At 36.5% G+C, this 27,438-nt stretch overlaps 1 protein-coding gene and 1 long non-coding RNA gene across 2 annotated transcripts in view; one reads left to right on the forward strand and one right to left on the reverse strand.

Annotated features, from left to right (window-relative positions):
• LOC134651224 (uncharacterized) overlaps positions 1 to 27,438 on the forward strand; it is an 80,725-nt gene that overhangs the window by 46,115 nt on the left and 7,172 nt on the right. The window lies entirely within an intron of this gene.
• Positions 7,102 to 27,438, reverse strand: part of LOC134651209 (myophilin) — a 43,816-nt gene continuing 23,479 nt past the window's right edge. The window contains exons 2-4 of the mRNA XM_063506278.1: positions 16,550 to 16,686; positions 15,004 to 15,208; positions 7,102 to 7,278 (exon numbers count right to left, since the gene is read on the reverse strand). Coding sequence (XP_063362348.1) covers positions 7,108 to 7,278; positions 15,004 to 15,208; positions 16,550 to 16,686 — 513 coding nt within the window. The 3' untranslated portion in view covers positions 7,102 to 7,107. The remainder of the gene's footprint in view (positions 7,279 to 15,003; positions 15,209 to 16,549; positions 16,687 to 27,438) is intronic.

The raw sequence follows: 27,438 nt of genomic DNA on the forward strand, positions 1-27,438 counted from the left end.
TACAATTCTGGCATGGATGCGAGTATTTTAAGTTTGCTTACTTTGGTAAAGGTATTTTTACAAGGTTGTTTTAACGCCTCTAGCTATGACCAACCAAATCTTGTCAATAGAAAAAGGCGGCAAATTTGAAAAATGTAAGCGCGAAGGGATATCGTCCTATAGAAAATTTGAATTTCGCGCTTTTTTTTACTGACAAGATTTGGTTGACCAAGTTTATATAGATGGTCAAACCAATTTGTCGGTAAATAGGAACAAAAAAACCGGCCAAGTGCGAGTCGGACTCGCGCACGGAGGGTTCCGCACCATCAACAAAAAATAGAGCAAAACAAGCAAAAAAACGGTCACCCATCCAAGTACTGACCCCGCCCGACGTTGCTTAACTTCGGTCGAAAATCACGTTTGTTGTATGGGAGCCCCACTTAAATCTTTATTTTATTCTGTTTTTAGTATTTGTTGTTATAGCGGCAACAGAAATACATCATCTGTGAAAATTTCAACTGTCTAGCTATCACGGTTCGTGAGATACAGCCTGGTGACAGACGGACGGACGGACGGACGGACGGACAGCGGAGTCGTAGTAATAGGGTCCCGTTTTTACCCTTTGGGTACGGAACCCTAAAAACTATACTCATCCTTTTCTTTTGGGTGCTAGTACTATAGTTCGTTTTTAGGGTTCCGTAGCCAAATGGCAAAAAACGGAACCCTTATAGATTCGTCATGTCTGTCTGTCTGTCCGTCTGTCCGTCTGTCCGTCTGTCTGTCCGTCCGTATGTCACAGCCACTTTTCTCCGAAACTATAAGAACTATACTGTTGAAACTTGGTAAGTAGATGTATTCTGTGAACCGCATTAAGATTTTGACACAAAAATAGAAGAAAACAATAAATTTTTGGGGTTCCCCATACTTCGAACTGAAACTCAAAATTTTTTTTTTCATCAAACCCATACGTGTGGGGTATCTATGGATAGGTCTTCAAAAATGATATTGAGGTTTCTAATATCATTTTTTTCTAAACTGAATAGTTTGCGCGAGAGACACTTCCAAAGTGGTAAAATGTGTGTCCCCCCCCCTGTAACTTCTAAAATAAGAGAATGATAAAACTAAAAAAAATATATGATGTACATTACCATGTAAACTTCCACCGAAAATTGGTTTGAACGAGATCTAGTAAGTAGTTTTTTTTTTATACGTCATAAATCGCCTAAATACGGAACCCTTCATGGGCGAGTCCGACTCGCACTTGGCCGCTTTTTTTAGCATTAGAAAGAACTTGCAAGAAGGTAAGCGATCTTGACATGTCTTTTAATTGAAAAACGCTTTTTTAAAATCAAAAACTATTACTTATGAAAGCAGAAGAATATAAATGATCGTATTAGATTTATACTTAATTGTTACATATAGCTGGTCAACCAAATCTTGTCAGTAAAAAAAGGCGCGAAATTCAAATTTTCTATGGGACGATATCCCTTCGCGCCTACATTTTTCAAATTTGCCGCCTTTTTCTACTGTCAAGATCTGGTTGACCAAGTATATTTGCTGTAACTTATTTTTTCTTTATCTTAATTTTTAAAGGGGTTTTGTCACTCAGTGACTATGTCACCCCAGAACTTATTTTTAAAATGTGTTTTTCAATTAAAAGACACATCAAGATTGTTTACCTTATTTCTAATGCTAAAAAAAACAAACTATAGTGTAAGACAAAGATAGTATGTCTCTTCCTATCTATGTTTGAAATAAGACAGTCCTTTGACACACTATAGCTTATTTTTTCTCCTCGTATACTCGTCCTATTTATTTGATCCATATTTGATCACTTTTTATCTCCTAGTTTATAGTGTGTCAAAGGACTGTCTTATTTCAAACAAATTGGTTTGACCAACTATAGCTTTCAGGTAGAAAGAACCTAAAATTTCTCGGAATTTGAATACCTACCTTGTCAGTAGAAAAAGGCGGCAAATTTGAAAAATTTAGGCGCGAAGGGATATCGTCCCATAGAAAATTTGAATTTCGCGCCTTTTTTTACTGACAAGATTTGCTTGACCAGCTTTACGTCCTGAACCTACAATCTTCTGAAAACGCCCCTCAGCAGTTAAAAGCTGCTTTCTTGCCGGTCAAGAGATAAAATTGTGGTAACCATCCGGGTGAATAGAAAGGTTCAACGCAATTACATTAAAAATATAATATATTATAAACACAAACTAATATCGAATGAATCTAATGATGGAACAGCTTACCTACGTCAACGATAATAATATATTAAGGTCTTATACGTAAACATTAAGATTTTCCAGCGCCTCCTATTGGTCCTCGTATTATTTTTCCACAAACGTCTGATAAAAAGAGGTCTTGTTTGAAATAGCAGGTTTATCGAGGGGTCATTAGGCGATAAAACCGTCGCTGGGGGTACAGTGCAGGGATGTGGCGGAGGCCGATTATTTGACATCCGCGGATGCGGATGCGGATTTTTAAAGGTTCACATCCGCGGATGCGGATGCGGACGCGGATGTCAAGATAGATACCTACATAAAAACATCAAATATTACATTTTAGTAATTTTTATTTCAAAAAACCGGCCAAGTGCGAGTCGGACTCTCGTTCCAAGGGTTCCGTACTTCCGTACATTAAGTCCCACTCACGCTTGACTGCTCAATTCTAACAGGTTTTTTTGGCTAATGAATAAATTACCTAGCAGTCTAGCACTTACGCCGATGCTAAGACGTTCCTGTACTGACCTGTTCCACATCCGCATCCGCATTAAACACCGCATCGATTTTATGCGGATGCGGATGCAGATGCGGATGTTGAAAATAATGCGGAAGTTCCGCGGTTGCGGATGCGGATGCGGATATTCGCAACATCCCTGGGACAGTGAACGTCTCTCCTTGGCTGCTATTCAGAGTACTTGCCGTTGACGACAAAATTATCAGTCATCTCTGAGCTCAGATGCTACTTGTTTGTTATGAACTTTAAGCTCAAATTACAGTGAATGGACTAAGTCGAATGAGATTTGGTAAGCGGTGGGAGTGTCAGGGCCTTGTCTCCATCCATATTGCTGGTGCTGTGGTCTCGACTCGTCTGGGACCCGGGACATATCCATTAATCATATAGGAAGATTCCAATAAATATGTTTACACGTTTTGTTATTCAAAGATAGGTTTGGTATATTAAACAAAAACAAGTTTTATTGATTTTCGATTCCTACCTACATATATATTATGTATATCTTTTGCCAGGTTACAATACAAATTCACATAGAAAGGTTATTCTAGGTAGGTACCTACTTCCCTATCCTTCTAAGTAGAAACATAGCAGAAAGTTTCCGGCGAAAGGATAGAATTGGTTTTCAGAAGTAGGCTGGAAGTAGGTAGGTACACTACTAGAATTACTAGAAAGAACACTCAGGGGTTCGCGACAAGTAGGTAACTATTTTCTCGTAAATTAAATGAAATTGTTTAAAAAATAGGTGAATTATATTCATCATCATCATCTCAGCCATAAGACGTCCACTGCTGAACATAGGCCTCCCCCTTGGACCTCCATACGTACCGGTTGGAAGCGACCCGCATCCAGCGTCTTCCGGCGACCTTAACTTGGTCGTCTGTCCATCTTGTGGGTGCGCCTGCTAGTCCGTGGTCTCCACTCGAGCACTTTTCGACCCCATCGGCCATCTTCTCTGCGTGCAATGTGGCCCGCCCATTGCCACTTCAGCTTGCTAATCCAGTGGGCTATGTCGGTGACTTTAGTTCGTCTACGGATCTCCTCATTTCTGATTCGATCACGTAGAGAAACTCCGAGCATAGCCCTCTCCATAGCTCGTTGAGCGAGCGAGTTTTGAGATGAGGCCGATAGTGAAAGACCACGTTTCGTTATACCTATTACTTAACATTATATTACTTAAGTATAATTCCCGTACAAAGTGTCCCATTATCTTCGCTCATGATTACATTAGCGTGCTCATCGCGTGCTGAATATGGACTTCAGCATCTTTTGCGCAGTTAGCTTTTTGAAATGATAAGTAGACCATGAACCAATTAACTTGGCATGTCTACCGCACGATAAGGTGTCTGAACTCTTAACCCTTGGTTGTCAGAAACTTAAAAAAGCGGCCAAGTGCGAGTCGGACTCGCCCATGAAGGGTTCCGTATTTAGGGGATTTCTGACGTATTAAAAAAACTACTTGCTAGATCTCGTTCAAACCAATTTTCGGTGGAAGTTTGCATAGTAATGTACATCATAATATATTTTTTTTAGTTTTATCATTCTCTTATTTTAGAAGTTACAGGGGGGGGCACATTTTACCACTTTGGAAGTGTCTCTCGCGCAAACTATTCAGTTTAGAAAAAAATGATATTTAGAAACCTCAATATCATTTTTGAAGACCTATCCACAGATACCCCACACGTATGGGTTTGATAAAAAAAAAATTTTCGAGTTTCAGTTCACAGTATGGGGAACCCCCGAAATTTATTGTTTTTTTTTTTTATATTTTTGTGTTAAAATCTTAATGCGGTTCACAGAATACATCTACTTACCAAGTTTCAACAGTGTAGTTCTTATAGTTTCGGAAAAAAGTGGCTGTGACATACGGACGGACAGACAGACAGACATGACGAATCTATAAGGGTTCCGTTTTTTGCCATTTGGCTACGGAACCCTAAAAAGGGAGATAATGGTTTGTATATTGTGATACTTGAAAGTGCTTTTATCGCATAATTAACATCGCTTTCGCTTCTCTCTGTTACTATGAGGGGTCGATATGAGAGAACAAAGGGAGGGTATGATGAAACGATCTAAAGATAAAACATCATTCTAGTATATCGAGCAAGGTACTGGCGCATCAGAGAGTAGGTATAGGTAGGTATATACCCTTGAGAACCCTGAATATCTGCTTCTTGAAGAACCCCATGCAGTGTTGTGAATAACGCTTATTTTTAGGCTTAAAGACTCGACTCGAGCCCTCAAGACTCGTAAGTCTTGAAGATCGACTATATTTGAGAATTGTATGTATTTATTTATTTAACGCGTATGGATATAAGAAATCGTCTTTGCCGCCTTTGAGGCGTTAAGCCTCGAGAGTCTTAAGAGTTCGAGTCTTTAAGCCTCGAAATGAGCGTTATTCACAACACTAACCCCATGTCGTAGCGCAAAGGCAAAAACTCGGGAGGTAACTCTTTCCCCATTCTGCACGTTCGGGAAGAAACGAGAGATGCCTCCGCTTATAGGCCTCGTCAGTCACTCTTTTGAGCCACTATTAGTCAGTTTAACTTTAACCCTTCAGCTCCCAGCAGTCAAAAATTGGCAATTGGACATACCTATATGTCTTTTATAAAATCGCTGTGGGAGGCAGAGGTGATTTATCTCACTTATATGTCGATACAAAACTGCTATGGTTTGTGTTGAAAGGTGGTTAACATAGGATAGGTATATAAATACCTAACTATGTAGTCTATAATTATTGTATATTTTTTTTATGGGAACATATAAAACAAACACAATATAATTTAAGTACTTATTTATTCCACGTACTGCATACAGCTATGAAGTATATATGTACCTACTTTTGTTAAGATGAAACTTAGTCTAACGTCTTCGAGTACGCAATACGAAAATATATAGAAGAATGTCCATAAAAAAATATTAATCACAGTATGTACTAATGTAGGTACTTATTAATACGTCTAAATTGTGGAATGATTACTTTATATAATTAATAAATTAACAAGGAAACCCTGATATACGTATAAATCAATTTATAAATGTTATACACATCTTTTCAATAGTTTTTGGCTCCTTCGGAGCTTGAAGGCACATTCAATAAATGCAAAGTTCGATTTATTATACTTTTGAAGTTATTGTATGGTAATAGAATAAGCAGAAATATTAAAATGGAAGAAAATGTAATAACATTGGCACAATTCTAAATTATTTAATTATTAAGTCAAAAAGCTAAGCCAATTTTAAAATGTCTTAAATTCGTATAATACTAAGTCAAAGTCAGATTTAACAAAAGATCTCAACAAATACACCTATGGTACAAAAATAATCCACAAAATGGAATGACTTGGGAATGATAAAACGCTTAAAAAATAGAATGTCAATTTGAAACCGAAATTCAGTTTTAAAACACGCAGAGATTCAAAACTCGAGATTGTAGAGAAACGCCAAAAATGGTCCACTGTCAAGTCTTCTAAAAAAACATTTTGTTTACTAATCTAACTAGTCTATTAATGAAATCTCTAGTGCAATTAATTTGTGTCTTGTTACATTATCAATTGTATGTATGGTGTATGAAAGGATGATTAGCTCTAAGGTTACGAATGCTCGCACTTTTCCATCATTGTCCGAGTTTGAATATAAGTTTGAAGAAAACTTTTCACATAGGCCCCGCTCGATTGAGTGGAAACGCAGTGCCGTGTTTTCCAGAAGTTCTTAGTAAATACATTTAAAATTAGAACACTATTTCCTAGTGTTAATCTTGTCATTACTCACATACAAATGCAATTTATGTTAATGTATCTTAGACACCATGATGATGCATTTTGCAATCTAGTAACGTATAGAGTTCCATGGAAAATAACGCGCCAGCCGAGGCTTAATGCTAATCATCCTTTAGATATAAATAGCTTAGAGTTTATATGGTAAAACGTTTGTTTCGCAAAAACGTTAATTTAGGCTAATTTAAAAATTTCCCTCTGAGCTGAAAGATATTTTATAGCAGCCCCTCTCGCATACTGCCTACGCCAAATTTTGGAATAGGTGTAGCCTACGGGTCGGCATACCACGGCTCTTTCGAAGTATTTTTGCGGTTCTTCAAGTTACCACAAAACAATTAATAATCAAAGATCTTAGACCAGACTTAAAAACTTCACCACCATGGTACTTTAGGTACTTTTGCCGCTCTAAGTTACCCAAACATTTTTATCGACTCCGTTTGGCTCTTCATATCAAAACCCCGCCCTTTTAGGATACAACCGAGAAAACATTAAGAAACTAGACGTTCTTGACTTTGTAATATTTTTATGTTATTTCAGATTGTGACCATAGCCTTACCTAAATTAGCCCTTCCAGTAATCCGTTTTACCATATAAACAGCACGTTAACAACAGCCTACATATGCCTCGTGTTGCCGAAGTTGATGCCGCTCTGCGTGGCGCCCTTGTTCGAGCCGTACTGTAGCGATATGACCCCCTGGCCGGCCCTCAGCTGCTCCTCTGAGAAGTTTCTTACGTTCTTCTCGGACTCTTTGGGCCCGATGGATGGCTTGCCGAAGTTGTGGGCCTGGAAAAAAGAAACATAATCAAATACCTTATGACGAAAATACTTAAAAATCCGGCAAGTGCACTCACATTTTGCCGGCGCAGTTTACCTTTTGGAGTAGGTATCTTATAATTTGACATATCTCTCGTCAAATTATAAGGTAAATAGCTCACCCCCGCCGAGCTCTGCTCCACAGTCATGCATCATTATTTTACAGTTGACAGCTGCTAAATAGTATTTTTTTTTTTTTTTTTTTTTTTTTATTTATTTCAAAAAAATACTTATGTCTAGGTATACAAAAGTTTCGCCAAACTGTAGACAGTTTGTTGGCGAATAGTGCGCTCTCGATTATGTTTATAAGTATGTACTTTATGCGTTATACCTACAGAGTACAGAGCAAACTGTATATATATTCTTAGGTTAAGTTAAATCTAAAGTTACCATGCATAATATATAATAATTGAACAAGACCGGTTTGTAACACTGTACGGTCAGCATGCGTAGGTACCTACTTCACCTCACGACAACATCACCCTGATCCTTATTATTATGATTTTATGTTTTATTATTGTACTAGGCTTCTCTCGTGAGGTGAAATATTCACCCAAGGTTAATGCAATATTGCAATAATACAAACGAACACTAGTAAAACTATACATTCATACTATGGATTTATATTATCTAGAAATAGTGATTTTAATCTTTTTTTAAACATCTGTTTACTTTTACATTGGTCTATTGAACTATTTAGTTGGTTAAGAATCTTAGGTATTAAGTATTTACGAGTTCTTTGGCCGTAATAATTATTAGTATTATATTGTACATATTTTCGTTTTGTGCTTACCCTAAAATTACGTAATGGTTTTCTACATGTTTTAAAGCTGTCAAGGCCATAGTTTTCTATACATAATAAGTATTTAACTTTTTCATGAACTGGTAAAATTTTTAACTTTTTATACAATAACGTGTAGTTTTGTTTGCAATTAAGTTTAGTGTTTTTATCAACTAATATATTTTTAATTATTCTAATTTGGATGTTACATATTTTATCTAGGTAAGTTTTAAAAGTTCGCCCATATGCATTTAAACCATAACAAATTATTGACTCGGCTAACGAATGATATAAAGTGTGCAATATTTTCCTGTTTACAATATTTTTTAAACTATATAATTTTGTCATAATTGCTCGAAGTTTATTGCATACTATATCTATGTGGATGCCCCAATTGAACTTGGTATCAATAGTCAAACCTAGGTACTTATACTTATCTACAAATTCAATACTGGAACATTTACAATTTATTTGGTTCTTATGTAAACATTCATAGGTATGCCCTATTATGTTAATAATAATATCGCTCGGGGCCTGCAAATAAGGTGACTTAATTAACATACATTTAGTTTTTTCTTGAAGGTATATTCGCACGAAAGTAAATATTTTCATCACGTCGTCGTGCGTTGGCGTCGCTTGTATTTCCCCCACCACCAACTTCGCACATAGCCCATATGATAAGGACAGGGGTTTCCAATTCAAACTACGGCCCGCGAATGGGCGGCAGGCGAGCTTGGTCCGAAAGAGTCGAGCTATGAAAGCTAAATTTGTGAATTTATCTAATCGAAGGTGGGCCTCAGATAAAAATAATTTCGGGACCGTGGTAAACTGTGGCAAATTGGCAATACCAGTTCACGAGAAAAGTCAGAAATTCATACACGCTTAGGAAAAACAATGTTAGAAAAGCTAAACATCAACCCTTGATCTACAATTTTGAACGCTCCCGAACCGATTTAAGAGTTAAACTCCCTTCAACTTCACAGTTACAGTTTTAAGTCGTTCATAAACTAGTGATGCTGATTAGTACTCCAGCAAACTCGTGACGTTGTTTGCCTCATGCATAAAGGAAATGGGTTCTCGCATAGGTACTAATTATTTATTTTGCACAAGCTGATTGCGAATGCTTAGTGTGCAGGCGAATCTTAAGTTCAGGCAAACCAGTGAAACTGTAACCCCTTCGGCCTTCATTCATTTCTGTTCATTGATTCAATTAGAATGCAGTCTAAATGACAAGAAAGTAGTTCTTCGGTCAACCGGTAGGCTTTAATCCCATTGTGCGAATCAAAATATGCGCATACAAAGATTGTACCTACATTTTTCTTTATACGGGTAAGTACCTGAGTAGACTTCTTGACAGACAGACAGACGAATGGACAAAATTCATGCATTTAAAAGTTAACTACTAAATAGCCTCGTGCCGCCCAATGTAGGTACCTACATTAATTAGGACGTACACTCAGTTTTAATGGAATGTCAACCTTAGTTAAAAACAAATTAGGTTGCATTTCATTTGTCTCGGAAAATTTTCGAACAAATGAAATTCAACCTAATTGAAAATACAACAAGGTTCTAATTTCCTTGGCTATAATTTTTTATGGTGGGCGGCACGAGCCGCACGAGTACCGGATCCGTACGCCGCTCCGGTTCCGGTCCGGTGTGAGAGCGAGAAAGCACTATGCATATAGTAAGAACGCCTAATTATAGTTCGGTTCACCAGCGCTCAGTAACCGCTTGGAATAATATTTCAGGGCAGGCCTAAAGGCACATAACGGTCGTCAAGTTAACGATAATTTGCAAAGTAAACATGTGACCTTTTCTCATTTTCCTTAAGTAATTGAGAATGGTATTATGTTGCTATACCGACGTCGGTCAGTTCGGGAAATCGGTTGCGTGATTTAATTTTCGGAGTAAAGTAAAAAAATAAAATAAAATAAAATAAAATAAAATAAAAATAAAATAATCTTTATTGCAACTTTGAGTGGTTACATAGCATTGGTTCCTGGCTCTCAAAGTAGGTGTCCCTGTGTCTCAAGAGCCAGTTCCTTCCCAATTACAAGCGTCAGTAATGTTACAAGTTAGACATTTTATATTTCAGTTTCAACAATATTACAATTAAAATTAAAGAAAGATAATCTAAACATACGAAACTATGATGTGTGTGTACGCGCGCGTGTGTGAGTATTCTGTATGTCTGATTTTTAGAATATGTGTGTGTTTATGTGTGTTTACGCGCGTGTGTGTCTGGTTATTTTAGATTGTATGTACTAGAACACGCTTCGTAATAGCTCTTCCGCTTCAGTATAATTTAATGATTTTAACCAAGTCTTGATTTTGTTTTTTAATTGAAAATTACTAATGGTGTTTATATTAAGGGTTTTGTTTGCTTTATTATATAAGTATGGTGCCAAAAAAGAAAAATGCCTTTTAGACCATGCACTATTACAGCGAGGTACGGGGTAGTGAGCTATGCGTTTGTTGCCAAGTGTGATTGTAGGTGCTATTAGTCTGTGGTATCTTCGTAGTGTTTGATAAATAAAAAGTTTGCGTACACTTAATACTTCTGCTATGTTGAAAAGTAGCTCAGTAGGGTATCGATATGGAAGATAGAACATTACTTTTAGAACTGCTCGTTGTGCCCGCTCGAGCTCGATAAGATGTGTTTTGGAGGCACCTCCCCATGAGCATATGCAGTAGGTCAAGACACTTTGACATAGGGCATCATATGTCTGTAATAAAAGATTTTGATCCGCCACCGTTCGCAAGCTTTTAAATATAAATATTAGTTTTCGAATTCTATTAGCGGTGGTAGATATGTGGGGACCCCATTGCAAGTTATCGTCGATCACAACGCCAAGATATTTAATTGTAGCCACTCTAGATAAGATACCGCAGTTACAGTTCGTGGTAATTTCACTGTTACTTGTCTGTCTGTTGCAGGGGTAGGTATGAATTTTCATAGTGTCAAGTGCTGAGTCAGGTGCTCCTGCAGACGTTTTGCTAAAGCATATATATTTGGTTTTACTAATATTTAAATTAAGGAGGCTGTCCTCGAGCCAGCATGTGACACTACTTAATCCTGCCTCTACTAGTACTTTGACATCTTCCCAAGTTTTTCCGTGGAATACCAAAACTGTATCATCAGCAAACATTAAAAGTTTAGCTCCCTTGATCTTAGTTTTACAAAGGTCATTTATATAGGCCAGGAACAAGGATGGACCTAATGTGCTCCCCTGGGGGACACCGTAATTACAAATAGCTTCATTGCTTATGTGGTTGGAGATACGCAATCTTTGGGTACGGTTTTGGAGATAACTTTGAAACCAATCTAGAGGGGTTCCCCGGATTCCCATGTTCTGTAGTCTAGCTAGCAAGATAGGTATTGAAACAGTGTCAAACGCCTTTTGTAAATCCAAGAATACTGCTACGCATTTGTTACCGTTATCGATGTGAGAATTCACCATAGAAGTAAAAGCTAGGACTGCATCTTCAGTTGAACAACCTGACCTAAAACCAAATTGATTACTTTGGAGAATATGCTGAGATTCTACATACTGTACAAGGCGTTTATTAACTATTTTTTCTAATATTTTAGAAAAACCTGTCAGTAAAGCTATCGGTCTGTAATTTGACGGAAGTGATTTGTCACCTGATTTAAAAATGGGCGATATTATAGAAGTTTTGAAAATTTTAGGAAATATTCCTGATGAGAGGCTCAGGTTGAAAAGATATGTGAGGGGTTCTACTAAACTTTCGCATGCCGATTTAATTAGTTTATTCGTAATGGTGTCACATCCGGGTGCACTACTCTCTTTGAGGTTAATAATTAAGTTGCGAATCTCAGTCGAATCTGTTGGAAGTAAAACCATTGAAGTTAGGGGAGAAATTGACGAATGTGCAAAATTGGCCAAATCGTTATCCGTTTTTTCCATTTTTTCCAAAATACTGTTTGCTAAGGTGCGTCCCACAGAAGTGAAGTATAAATTTGCTTCGTCTAGTGCCTCAATAGGGTCATTCTTGACTTTAAGTAATTCTGTATTTTTTATTTTTGTTTGGTTAAAGTTACATATCTCTTTTATAGTTTTCCATGTCTCTTTAGAATTATTCTTACACTGTAATAATTTAGTCTTGTAATGTTTCTTTTTAAGTTCTTTAATAAGCTTATTGCACCAGTTACGATACGATATATATTTTAATCGAATGTCATTATCATTAGGATTTCTTTTTACTTTTTTATATAGTTGGTCCCTTTTTCGAATAGATTTTACAATGCCTACTGAAATCCGTGGTTTTAGCGGTCTCTGTTTTTTAGGAATATTACTAGGTCTTGTGTTAGAACGAATTATTTCTTGTACTTGTAAATGTTTCGGTTGCGGTATTTACATCATCAATGCAGTAGAGGTGATCCCATGACAGTGTTTTTAGCTGATCCACGATTTTACGCACGTCAATAGAGACCTTATTACAGGTGGCAACAGATACTGGTTTTCCAACATTGCGAAGATGGAGCAGGATAGGGCTGTGGTCCGTTAATGGATCAAAAACCAATGACAGTACGTCACTGTCAGTTTTAACCATAAAATGATCAATACAGGTTTTCAATCTTGTCGGTAGGGAGATAGCTTTACGTAATCCGTGGGTGGCCATTAGTAACAAATAATCTACCGAGTGGTTAGCATTATTATCCGGCATTACATCTATATTGATATCACCCGTAAAAATTATATGCCTATTTCGAACGGTTTTCAATATGTTGTCAAGAGAATTAAGATAATTTAACGGATTGTGGCATGGAGGTCTGTAAGAACATACTATGGTTAGACTGTTAAACAATGAAACAACCAGGCAGTTACCGTCAGCTATAAACGGTTCATAACACGAAGAGTGTAAAGTGTCTCTGACGTACGTGATTACCCCGTCGTTTTGGTTGATTGAGTACGTAGTATGGTATGATATATAATTGTTTATTTGTGGTATTAATGACTCACCATCTGTCCAGCACTCGGTCAGAACAATAACGTCTATGTCAAGGTTAAAACTGGTAAAGTAATAAAATGTAATAAATTCCATCGGCATTATTAATTTTAAAATAAACATACGTATCAAAATTAGGTAGTAACTTAGGGTAAAGAAAGATTAAAGGTCAAATTCTTATACGCCTTTCCTCGGTATTAGCATAGAGAAAAAAATACATAGAGTGCTCACTCCATACATCAGTTTTAGTACCAAAAAGACTATTAGCATCTAGCATCGAGTAGCGGAACTATCAGTACTGCTACTTGACAATAGATGTCGCCACCGACCGGAAAGTCTTATGCTGTTGAGATAAGACTTTCCGGTCAGTGCTACATCTATTGTCAAGTAGCAGTACTGATAGTTCCGCTACTCGATGCTAAATGTAGATACTGAAATTAATAGTCTGAACTGATGTATGGAGTGAGCACTCTATGTATTTTTTTCTCTATGGTATTAGACACAAACAAGTAACTAGGCGATTACAAATTCTTTTTGACATTACTACAGGGATTAAAAAAAGGTCAGGGGAATGGCATCTACTGTGCTTTCTTACCACGTGAACAAGAAGTAGAATGGCGGTAATTGATGATAACGGAGTTGAGGTTGTGACGCTACCACAAGTCCACCATCCAAGTAGATGCAGCTAAATGTAGGTTTACCTTTCTTCTAAAAGACTGCACGCAATTGACCACAGGCGGTCTAGCACAAGTTGCGTTCTCGCGCGCGAGTCCATACCTACTTGAAGTCGCGCGCGAGAACGCAACTCATGCTAGACCGTCAGAGTTAAGGTTTTGTCGTTCCACAAGCCTGCCGCCTACATCTCTTGAGCAGGAACGCTGCCGCCTTGACTACCATCTTGAGTCACTTAAGGTTTAAATTTCCACCAAGTGACTGATAGATGACCACAAAGTTAAGGTTCTGTCGCTCCCAAAAATCTACCGTCTGAAAGGTCTCTTGAGCGGGCACATTGAGCAACATATGAATATTCTTCATAGGTACTGTGGAAATAAGTCTCTAGAGGTTTACCTTTTTGCCAAGTGACTGCAAACAGTTGCCACGGAGTTGAGGTTCTATCATTCCGATAAGTCGACCGTCTGGAAGGGAAGAACTCTTCATACTGTTTAACTAGATGTCGCTAGACGTTTACCTTTCTGCCAAGTGACTGCAAGCAAATCACAACGGAGTTGAGGTTCTGTCGCTCCCACACAAATCCACTGGTCGGAAGGTCTCCTAAGCAGGTACCCCAAGCTACATACGATAACTCTTAATACTGTGTAACTAGATGTCGCTAGAGGTTTACCTTTCTGCCGAGTGACAAGCCAAATCAGAAAGTGCAAGCAAATCACAACGGAGTTGAGGTGCTGTCGCTCCCACAGATCAACCGTCTGGAAGGTCTGAGCAGGGACCTCGAGCTAGATACGAGAACTCTTAATTAGACGACCGGTCTGGCCTAGTGGGTAGTGACCCTGCCTGTGAAGCCGCGGTCCTGGGTTCGAATCCCAGTAAGGGCATTTATTTGTGTGATGAGCACAGATATTTGTTCCTGAGTCTTGGTTGTTTTCTATGTATTTAAGTATTTGTATATTATATATATCGTTGTCTGAGTACCCACAACACAAGCTTTCTTGAGCTTACCGCGGGGCTTAGTCAATTTGTGTAATATGTCCTATGATATTTATTTATTATTATTTATTATTATTTATTATTTATTAATACTGTTTAACTATAGATATCGCTAGAGGTTTACCTTTCTGCCGAATGACTGCAAGCAAATCACAACGGAGTTGAGGTTTTGTCGCTCCCACAGATCAACCGTCTGGAAGGTCTTCTGAGCAGGTACCTACTCCGAGCTACATACGATAACTCTTAATACTGTTAACTAGATGTCGCTAGAGGTTTACCTTTCTGCCAAGTGACTGCAAGCAAATCACAACGGAGTTGAGGTTCTGTCGCTCCCACAGATCAACCGTCTGGAAGGTCTCCTGAGCAGGTACTCCGAGCTGTCTCGCGGCCTCCAGGAAGGCGTTTATGTTTTCCATGCATTTGAACGCCATCTTTGACTCGTTGATCTTCTTAACTTGGCCCGGCTGGATGGTGTTGACTAGCCTGGAATGTGACGTTTTGATTTATTAGAAACTAGCTTTTGCCCGCGACTTCGTCCGCGTGGAGTTAGTAATTTGGGTAGCTTATTTTTGATCCAATCTGCTTTTTATCGATTCCCCGTACAAACTTCCACCCCCCTTTTCACCCCCTTAAAGGATGACTTCTGGGATAAAACTTACCCTATGTCCTTCCCCGGGACTTCAACTATCTCTATACCATATTTCAAGTAAATCGGTTCAGCGGTTTAAGCGTGAAGAGGTAACAGACAGACAGACAGATACACTTTCGCATTTGTAATATTAGTATGGATGAGCACAAGTAGTTATATTGAATTCGTATTAACATTATTTACCTACTTATCGTGGAATATACTACACGAGTAAAATACAGCTGTATCAACCAAATAAATTGAGCGAACATATTCGTTGAATGTTAATTGAAAATGTCGTCTCCAAGTTAAATTTACGATGGATCATCTTCATTTTATTACCACGTTCGTTATCTGATGGTATACCTAATTGAAGAAATCTAACTTGCATCAATATCCGAGCAACTGTTAATAGTATGCCGAATCGGTGTAAATAAGTAAAGGCACGACAAATATTATCGGTTGGTTTAGTAGTAAGCACTTGGACGAATGGAAATCCAGAGATTTTATTTGCGCGTTGCCAATCCATTGGATGGTTGTCTCTCAACAATAGTCACCTAAGTACCTATATATCTATCATTTATTTATTTAAACTTTATTGCACAGATAATAATATTATTATACAGTGACAAAAGGCGGACTTAATGCCTCATGCAAGTCATTGAACCGTAAAAATTAGTCTTTATTTGTTATAGTATGGCTCTTCTGAATAACCACATTTCATTTTTAACACCACACTAAGTATCAAAATAATATGAGCGCCGTATCGCTTCGGGGCGGTTTATCGTCCTACACTACCAAAACGTAATATCTAGAATATCAGTGACATTAAATTTGAACCTTAATACTATGACGATACCGGTTGTTTTTCAATATGAATGTTGTACTGGCACGTGCTAAGTCGGGAGCAAGCGGTTTTGCGATAATAGAGACAATGGTCTTTGTTTGAAAGATTAAGGTTCGAAGCGAAAAGTTCACCTCAGAAGAGCCGTACTATAACTTCGGCCCGCCGCGCCGGCGAAGCGTCGAGGCTTGCGAAAGGCCGAAGGTTGAGCTCCGCGTAGGGCCGAAGGCCCGAAGCGTCACCCGAGAGGGGGAAGTTGGAGCTTAAATTTACACGACCCAATAGTAAAATTGTCTTGACAAGCTCACGTCGGGCCTACGGCCTTTTAACATATACACAAAAACATGCTTACTTGCAAAGCAGGGTCCCGTCCTTGAGTATTTCGTAGAAGTTGTCCATGTCCCCGGACACGTTTTCCGGCTCGCCGGTGATCTGCCGGATCCATTCCAGGCATTCCTGCGCGAGCTCCTCGCTGTATTTGCTGTTTATCTGAAATAAACAAAAGGAAATGTTAAACAGGTAAATAGCACGATAGCTTTAGGTATGCAATCACATCTGGACCTATTTCTCGTACCTACATTGACAAATTTGTCCGTCAGACACAACCGACAGGAACATCATTACGTATTAGGTAATTAGACTTAGAATACGAAAAACTTGTTTTAATATTTTCAGCAGTATTCAAAGTGTTTCGTAAGCAACACTAATTGTGGAATACTCTATGACTAAATGTGTAGGTATGCTAGCAATTATCCCTACACCAAATTGACCAAATAAGAATAATTTAGAGAAATATTTCATTTGAATGGCAATAACAAGATTAACAAGCTATCGCAATATTACAATACATATTTCTTGTTTAAAAAGGTTCTTTAAAAACAAAATGTGTTTTCAGTTTTCTGCTTCCTGTAGGTAAATAGCAATAATCAAAACTTAATGTCGAGACAAATATTAGGTTATCGCAATTTCAAGATATATGATAATTACTTCAACTAATAATACAGATGACACAATATTCATCATACTCGTATTGTTGTGGTTCGTACCGTACGTAGCTAATGCAAACACAGTGATGTGTTTAATGTTTATGCAACAATTTAGCTCGAAGCGGAAAGTGAAGGTCATTTTGATAACGCGACGGTTTTCCGATAAAATATGCTCATGTCTGAGATGCTGCTTCGATGTTATATTAATTAGAAAGGATTGGTAAATCTCAAATAGGAGACTATTTGGTAAACAAGAGAGCATTTCTCAAATAATTTGTACATTCCGATCACATCTTATGAAACATTCCTTTTTTGTTACCAAATGTGTAAGGAAATCTGGTAACAAAAACGGAAGTTTCATACAAACTTTCTTGGACATTTTGGGAAATATGGTGGAAATTGTTCAGCTTCATGTCCTACTTTACCAGCATACCAATTTTTATAGAAATCTAAGATGTGATCGGAATGTACAAATTATTTGAGAAATGCTCAAGAGGCTAATATTGATAGCTACAAGTTTTCAACTTGCAATATGCTATATTAGGAAGTGTGAAGTGGCTATTATTAGTGTTGTGCAGATCTTACGAATATTTTATGTTATGTATGACGTCCTCGGACCTTCGAGAATTCATAATGGAAGACGTTCTAGAATCTAGCTAGATGGTGCCACATCTCTAGCGCCAAAATTCAACGCGAAAAATAAATAAGTAATAACACATACGGCTCTTCTGAGGAACAAAATTATGGCTCATAAAAATCAAAGATACCCAAAGGTCCCAAAGAAGAAAAACTGAAATGGCGGGCGATCTAGCATGAGTAGCGTTCTCGCGCGCGAGTCCATACTTGAAGTCCAAGTATGGAGTCGTCTTCCATTATGAATTCTGCTGTTTTTTACTGTGGCTGGCTCTTTTTCTCGAAATGATTCTTACCCCTGACCAGACCAACTGTTTTGACAACTATTGGTATTTGATATGGTTAGTAATTAAGAATAGTACTTATCTAAATTATTAGTAACCTACTCATGCGGTCAGAACAACAATATATGTGGAGTACTCAGGAGTGACGAGCTGACGAGTGAGACATTTAATAAGGGCAAATTAGTGGTCTGAATGTAACTAGCTAAAGTTGTTGAGGTCAAGGCTAATAAAATAAACATCTTGGCCTGTGTTTCCTGTATGAAATTACTGAAATTAGTTATTATTACTACTACATCGACCGTCCAGTGGCGCCGTCACCGAGGAATTATATTTTCTAATAAACCAATTAATTTATGTATAAATCAGTATATCACCTACTATGGTTGTATTGCCGATTCCCCAACTTTTGGTCTTCTTTAATTTTGCTTTATCACCTAAACGGAAAAATGTGGCCACCTTAATAGTATTTTATGCAACCGTTGTTTAAGAGGGGTCAAAAAAGGCGAGTGGCGTGAGTAACAATTTGAGGCGAAGCCGAAAATTGTTAATAAAGACGCCACGAGTATTTTTTGACTCAGTTAAACAACGTTGCATACAATACTTTTTCTACGACCAAGCACTTACTTTGAAATGCAATGAAATAATAATAAAAATGGATGATGATGATTGTTTAATTTCCTAATATGATAGGTTGTTCAGTGCGTGGGATTCTTAAAGGGGACGAAAATTTGATTATTTTTGCGCTACGACGCACGGTTTAGGAGATACAGCATTATAAAGTTTTTTTTTGTTTTTTTTTTTAATTTCTTTTTTGTTATTTTTTTTAAATATTAATTAGGAGTTTCTTACAGAGGAATGAACATTTTATTATTTTTGCGCTACGACGCACAGTTTAGGAGATACAACCCATAAACATTTTTCTTTCTTTTTTTTAATTTTTTTATAGTTTTTTGTGTTTTTTAAATATTACTTACGGGCTCCAAAGGGAAACGAAAATTTGATTATTTTTGCGCTACGACGCACGGTTTAGGAGATACAGCATTATAAAGTTTTTTTTTGTTTTTTTTTATTTCTCTTTTGTGTTCTTTTTTAATATTAAGTAGTGGCTTCTTACAGAGGAATGAACATTTTAATATTTTTTTCTACTCCAGCACTTAAATGTGTCAATTAAATGACTGACAGTGATATCTAAAGCAATGTCATTTTAATGCTTTGTCTATAGGCTCATAATCATTTTTTTTTTTTTTTTTGCTGCAGCTGTCATAGAAAAAGTAATGTATGCAACAGCTCATAATTGGTTCTTAAAATTCTCGGGTCTTTTTTTACAAAACTCGACTACGTCTCGTTTTGTAACTTCGACCCTTGAATTTTAAGAACCCTTATTATATCACTGTTGCATAAACTACTATTGCGCTACGACGCACGCTTTAGGAGATACAACCCATAAACATTTTTCTTTCTTTTTTTTTCTTTTTTTTTAGTTTTTTGTGTTTTTTAAATATTACTTATGAGTTTCAAAGGGGAACGAAAATTTGATTATTTTTGCGCTACGACGCACGGTTTAGGAGATACAGCCCTATAAAGATGAAAACTGATGATGATGATGATGATTAACCAAAACATGTCTATGGTTCACTCATCTGTCAGAAATGACAATTAAAATTAGGTTGGCAACAATGTATTCCATACAATATTTTTAAGTGGTGATTACACGAAGTATCGTAAAAGTGCCAAAAAGATACTGCGTGTATGCACAAATACTTTTTTGGGGAATAGACTAAAGACTTGTCTTGACAACTATAAGAGAGGGGTTTAAATGTGTGTGCACGACCCTTTAAGGGCCTACTGCAGCCGCGTCTGGCGCTTCGTAAACCACGCCCGCTAGTTCTTCCCTCCCCGCTAACACGCACACATGGAAACGCTTCGCGCCGCACGTGAAGTTTGTGTGACCTTTTAGCACCATCTAACGTTACAGAAGTTAACTACCATTATACGTGGTCGCTGCGGTCGGCCAGAAACTTAAATTCGGAAAAAAATTAAACAGATGGCGTTGTTACTTGTTCATAATAGCAAACAATAAAATAATTAATTCATAAACCTGCATATTTATTGTTATTTTGGAAGATGTTAACATCATAGAAGCAGCAGCGTATATAGCATATAAGTTAAGAGTATTGATAATAAGAAAATAGCACAAGAACAGAAAAGAGATTATTTTTGATAAAATATGATGAAAACAGATTTACTTGATTACGCTCACCTGACTTTGCGGTCACTAAATGCAAATTTCAACCTTATTGTTATGGGGTTACAATAACCCTGGGGTTGCAGGCGTCCATGGTCGTTATTATTATAAATGCTTTGGTTGAAATGCTTTTTAACCCTCGAATTTTTCATAGGTACAGTCACCTGCAATAATATGTTACTCTTCGCCGCCCGAAAAATATGTGACACGCTCTTATGGCTCTACAAATAAGATCTAACATGATCTACCGCAAAACGGCCTTCGGTGTGTAACATATTATTGCAGCTGACTGTACTCGTATTCATTGTTGTATAGGTAGGTATTAATATCTTTTATCCGATCGATTTGCATTTATTTGAAATAAATCACAGTGTTTAGTAATTATATGTTTTATTGAATAAGAGATTATTTAGGTATGTAAGGAATACAGGGTGCCTTTTTGAAACACTCATTTTTAGGGTTCCGTAGCCAAATGGCAAAAAACGGAACCCTTATAGATTCGTCATGTCTGTCTGTCTGTCTGTCCGTCTGTCCGTCCGTATGTCACAGTCACTTTTTTCCGAAACTATAAGAACTATACTGTTGAAACTTGGTAAGTAGATGTATTCTGTGAACCGCATTATATTTTCACACAAAAATAGAAAAAAAAAATTTTTTTTGGGGGATTCCCATACTTAGAACAACTGAAACACAAAAAATTTTTTTTCATCAAACCCATACGTGTGGGGTATCTATGGATAGGTCTTCAAAAATGATATTGAGGTTTCTAACATCATTTTTTTCTAAACTGAATATGAACTTCCAAAGTGGTAAAATGTGTGTGTCCCCCCCCCTGTAACTTCTAAAATAAGAGAATGATAAAACTAAAAAAAATATATGATGTACATTACCATGCAAACTTCCACCGAAAATTGGTTTGAACAAGATCTAGTAAGTAGTTTTTTTTTAATACGTCATAAATCCCCTAAATACGGAACCCTTCATGGGCGAGTCCGACTCGTACTTGGCCGCTTTTTCTGGATAATTTTGAATTTCAATTGTCAGGGGTGCCTACATTATTTTTTAATACATTTTACAACGACAACAAACAAAAGTTCAAATTCGCCGTATTTTTATTACCCGGGTCAGGTTTATTATAAGGATGTGTGTTTCTTCATGTTTTATGTGTCTTTTTGTACAATAAAGTGTTTTACTGCTACTAATATATCATATTAACGATTAACTAAAAAGGTATTTACATCTAATTTAACTGGTAAATTATTAAAGTCCGCTAAAATTAATATATATTCAAAAAAATATTTGTTAATATGTCCCAAAATCATGGCTCATTTTTTACCTGACTTACCAAACATATCGCAACGAAGGCAAGGGTACAACGCGGCATCGTGAACCTAATAACGTAACGTTTCAGTTACTTTTTTAGTCGCCGACCATTTTATCCGGGGTAGGAAAAGAGGTATTAGATCTATCCTGGGTCTAATATGTTATAAAAACATAGTTTTTTGAAAAATGTTCGTAGGTAGTACACAAAATTTACATTTTCTTTTAAATGTGATTTGGGTCATCGTTCTCCCTGGTGACTTTTCTGGTGACCCAAGAGACATCAATTTTATTATGACAGGCGACTTTTTTCTATGCACTTTGATTTTTTTGATGCGCTAATTTTGTAATCTAAAATAACTTTAAACTGCTGATATACTTATATCACTTTGCTGATGAGTGGAAGTGGAATTTAAACTTAATTTATTGTTCTCTCCCTTGACATTTTGGCATACATTTGACATGCTGCAGTGCACTCCTAACGTTAATAAAGACATAATTTTTAGAAAAAGCTTTAGGAAAACTCACTCTTGAGCTTAAAACGATTAAGTCCTTATCATATTATGTTAGATTTTTAGTACAGACCCCAAATCAGAGAAAATGTGTCTTAGCCAACTAAATTTGTCTCTGGGAAAAGTAGGTACGATATCCCTAAAAATTGTACGTACATTTCGCATTTTTCTGAAGGAACGGAATTCATAAATTGGGTTATTATTATTTTTTCAGATTATTTGATTGCATTGACATATCACCAAGATAGATAGAACATTTAAGTTACCAGAAGAAATGCATTTGTGTTCTTTTATACAGTGTGGAAAAAGTAGGTTCGATTCCCGGGCGCGACTAAGCGAATTTAAAAAAAAAAACAACGTGTTGCATTCCGGGAGTGCCGACAGAAGTGAAAACTCAATGACTAGTCCAAAATGTCTGCAGCACTATGTATAATTGACCCATCCTCCTTTCTATTGAAAACTTTTGGTTCCGAAATTGCTGGTCAGTGAGCTTGTTTAAAATTCGAAATTCAAATTTATAGCATTAATTGTTTAAAATTCGAATAGAAATTGTAAAGTTACCTTGCAGACCTCGCGTCTAAATATATTTGGTCATGATATTTTGAGTTTTATTCACCAGTACTAGAGTTCACTTTTATTAGCGATTTCATCAAGATGTAGCTTTATTGAATTATATTTGAGTGATATAAAGTTATAATACTGTGAGATCCTCGTATTTCAGCCCGTACAAGATTATAACCTTTTTCATGTAATGTCATTGAGTTTTTCTTTATTGATTTAAATGCCATCTAAACCTTACGGTCACATGATCGCCTTACGCTGTCTCGAGTTTATCATTTTTTCCCCACCTCATAAAGTGCCTAGCGCCGCTAAAGAAGTTTTACTTCAAAAATCTTTGAATGCAGTTGTTTCTTTAAAAAACAATAATGTTTCATTTAAGTAAAATGAGCAAACTTAAGGTTTTAAGGCACTTTCCCTCCAGGGCCCATAATTTTTTTCCACCCGGTAGTAGACAACTATTTTTTTCGACTAAATGAAGTTTTATTAGATAAATCGTTGATCACATGGTTCGTTTCACACATCACATCAAATCGTTTGTCATCACAATCAAAATTTGTCAAAAGTAATGAAATTTATGCCAAAAAAACATAAATAAAACATATAAATTCAACACATTTTTTTAATAAAAATCTTTCTCGATGATATAAAAAAGAACATCGACAAATTATGTTCAAAGAATTAATATCAAAACAGATGTCATAATTAGGATTGGCTACTTTAAGAAAGGGACAGAGAGATTTAATCCTCTCGCTCTGCACGTTTTTCTCATTCCTCCTTGTCAAGCCAAAATAAACTATAAAATGATAGTAACACAGTACATTGTAATATTCACTTTTTCCACGGTATCATGTCATTGTAAATTACTTATGTGAAATTGTAGTGGCGTGCGACTTTCAAACCGGAGGTCACGGGTTCGAACCCCGGCCCGTGCAAGTGAGTGTTTGTAAGTAGAGACCTTTTTTAGTGGTACTTAAATATAATAACTTTTCGTATTATTGAAATAAAATATTTTATTCAAACATACTTAATAATATAATAATTAAAACGAATAATATCAATTAGTTTTTAATATTTATTCAATTATTTTAAATTATTTGAGCATGAAACATACTAGATTTATTTTTATCATTACAATAGAAAAAAAGCAAAAAATATATTCTTATAGATATTTTATTTTCAAACAAAAATAAAGCAAAAAGTTACGGTTAGATTCTGATGGCTAAATACCAAACAGCTACCGATACATTTCAATATCTGTCGAAATTTCCTAACCCGTTGTAACTGACAAAGAGTATAGATTTCGACGTAGCATGACGTAGCTAAGCAAACACGCACACATGCGTAACGTATAGGCCTGTAAGAAAGCACCATCATAAGTTTACCTCCGATTCCGTTACTACTCAATGGAGTTACGACTCAACGTTTATTGGATATTAAAATTTTACGTAATTTGGAGCGCTGCGCGAAGTGACATAGATCTTACCTCTTTGAGGCACGACGGCCATCTAACATTACTGGCATAAAGGATGCATTTATGACTTTGACGCATGACAGAAAGAGAAACCGAACTGCGTAAAATGGGCGTTTTCTGTTGAATTCATAAAATCAAAAATCGATAATAAATCCATCGGTAAAGGATAATAAGTTAATATTTAGTTCTTTGAAAGTTAACACGAGATGAAAACCTTTGCTGTAAGGTGGATTGTGCTGGATATGGATGTGTTTTCTAGTTACACGAAGCTAAAACCGAAAAATGAACACGTAAGTTTGGATTTATTTTCTATCGAGAAAATTTTAAGCATTCGTGTTTCGACTACTACGGAATGTCTTATCATATAGTCAAGAAACATATATCCGAAAATCACTACTGTTTGTTTCCGGGGCTAGCCACTGCCACGTTTCTAAGATCCTGTTATTTTTCGATGCACGGCCTTAAATGACAAATAAAAGTACGGGAGTAGAAAAAATATATTAAAAAAGTGAACAGAAGTTTCAAAAGTAGGTAGTTTGATTTCAGTGTTATTACTGATCTACCTATAAAAACATACAGAACCTATATTTCTACCACAAACGTTTAGTACAAAAGTGGCACACCTAAAGCATTTTACATAGAATTAACTTACTAGTTAGCTATTTATTTGATTGTTATAAAAACACCCGGGTCAGTCTCCAGAGTTGTGCCTCCGTCTGAACTCTCCCAAATTATTCTATAGTACATTCTGTAGGTACATTACATACCATAATACATTACAAAACTGCCAGGCTAAGGTGAGGCCGACCAAGCCATACGTCAACAGGTTTATTTTAGCTATTATAATCTGTTTGTTTCATTCTATTTTTCGATGAGGTAAATTGTAGCTCTCACGTGGTACCACAAAATTGGTCGGACACGGGAACCTGCCAACACAGGATTTGGCCGACCACTTTTTTTTTTACTGTCCTCAAAGGCAGCTATCGTACCATACAAGTTTCATACGATTTTTCGATAAGATTTTTTTGATGATTTAAATTTTTTATAAATGTGGTCGAACTGCAAAAACTGCCAGGTTAAGGTGAGGCCGACCAAGACATACGTCTACAGGTTTATTTTAGCTATTATAATCCGTTTGTTTCATTCTATTTTTCGATGAGGTAAATTGTAGCTGTCACGTGGTCCAATAAATCTGGTCGGACTGCAAAACTTCCAGGCTAAGGTGAGGCCGACCACTTTTTTTTACGGTCCTCAAAGTCAGGTATTCTACAATACAAGTTTCATTCTATTTTTCGATCAGGTTTTTTTTGATGAATTTTTGTCCAATTTTTTTGCCATTTGTACAAAATCTGCCAGGTTAAGCCTAGGCCGACCAAGTGCGTTGGAAGCTACTAAATGTCAGGTACCTCCACAGGGTAGGTATATTCTATTTTTTTATCAGGTTTGTTTCATGCAGCCGGCCACCGGACTATAATAAATATCTTTAACCCGAAATAGGGTAACAGCACCAGTGACCAGCCAGGTACCAGTAGTCAGCCTTTTGAGTCGTTTATTGGTCATAAATATCTGGTATATTCGTTTAAACAAATCGCGAGTACTCAAATAGGAGCTTTGATTCCTTATTGGTTAATACGTCACACGACAGGTGCGGTGAGGGAACGGGGGCAAGAAATATACTCGTTCATACAAGTGCTGTTTGTCGACGAGTGCAATAGTGTCATGTCCGCCATATTTTTTACTGCACGTGGTGTTCTCTTAACAGGCAAGAAAAACTATGTTTTAATGTTAAAAGTTATTGTTTTTGTTAATGATTGGTTTATTTATTAGTTTATCAATTAAATTGCATTATATTTGAATGAAAATATCAATATTTCACTTATAAATTGAGGGGGCTGGCCACTGGATAACACTTTTTTCCAAAGAATCCAGTGCCCAGCCCCCCACGGCTGACCTTTGGGTTATTCGTTTATTTTATTATTTTCGAGCCAATGCGACCGTTAGGACCGTTAAATTTACATTTTCAAATTTAGTTAGGCATGCCCTAGTCAATTTAAAGTAAAACCCAGTAGTCAGCCGCATTTGAAATAACGTTTTAATGCGGCTGAGCACTGGGTTTCGCGGATCCAGTACTCAGCCATTGACCTTGCATGGTACGTCGCCGCCAAAAATATGTCCACATTTTAAAACCCTATCTCATTGAAATAAGGTTCAAAAGTGTATACATATTTTTGACGTTAACTATACATAACTATCATTTTGTTTTTTCCTGGTCGGTATATTAAGTACCTATGGCCAACAAATTTCGTGTCATAAGAATTGTATGTACCTACCTATAAGATTTTTTTTTTATTAAATAAGTAAACAAGTAGGTAAGTATTACATATATGGAACAAAATATAAACTAAATTTAAAAACTACAACTAACTACAATAACTAAAATTATAAATAAAAAATAGATATTATTTTAACATCGTTGATTTTGATTTATGCAAAAAATTATAAACTAAAATTAAAAACTACAACTAACTACAATAACGATAACAAAAATTATAAAGAAAAAATAAATATTATAATATCGTTGATTTTGATATAAATATTAGTGATTTTAATCTAATTATTATGAATAGTTTATATAGGCTGAGTACTGGGTACACAGAGGCTGCTTACTGGATTTTGGAGGCTGACTACTGGAGAAAAGTGCCACTTTTTGTTTAAACTTAATTAGAGATATTATAAAGATGATTGTTATTTTTTAAAATATTTTGTTTTAAAACTATGATAAACAATTGATCTAACCATGCCATTTGTTTAATTATCCGACTAATCCTGTAGAAATGCCGAACGTTCAAACTTAAAAAAGTCGTTATAAGGCTGACTACTGGTGCCTTTACCCTATGCGATCTGGGGCTTTACGAATTACCGCCCGTGGTTTGTCTAAAGTTTTACGTCTTGCCTTGGCCAGGAAGTGAGTACAGACCTAGAGTGACGTAAAAGCTATGAAAAGTTTGACGGAGTTGAGGCTGCCCGCAGTCTATAATATTTTGAGAACGACCCACCCCAGTCAAGTTTAACATGAAATTTGCTGCATAAGGTAGGTATATTCGTATCTCGATTCTTGGAATATTACTAGGTCAACGCGTCGTGTAAGCAATTCGTAATTTAAGGAAAACATCACGTTTACAGAAACGTACAGTCACTTTTGTTGTAAATACCAATTTCGGAATGTGTT

Source organism: Cydia amplana, chromosome 9 (assembly GCF_948474715.1).
Source record: "Cydia amplana chromosome 9, ilCydAmpl1.1, whole genome shotgun sequence".
NCBI classification, from domain to species: Eukaryota; Metazoa; Arthropoda; class Insecta; order Lepidoptera; family Tortricidae; genus Cydia; species Cydia amplana.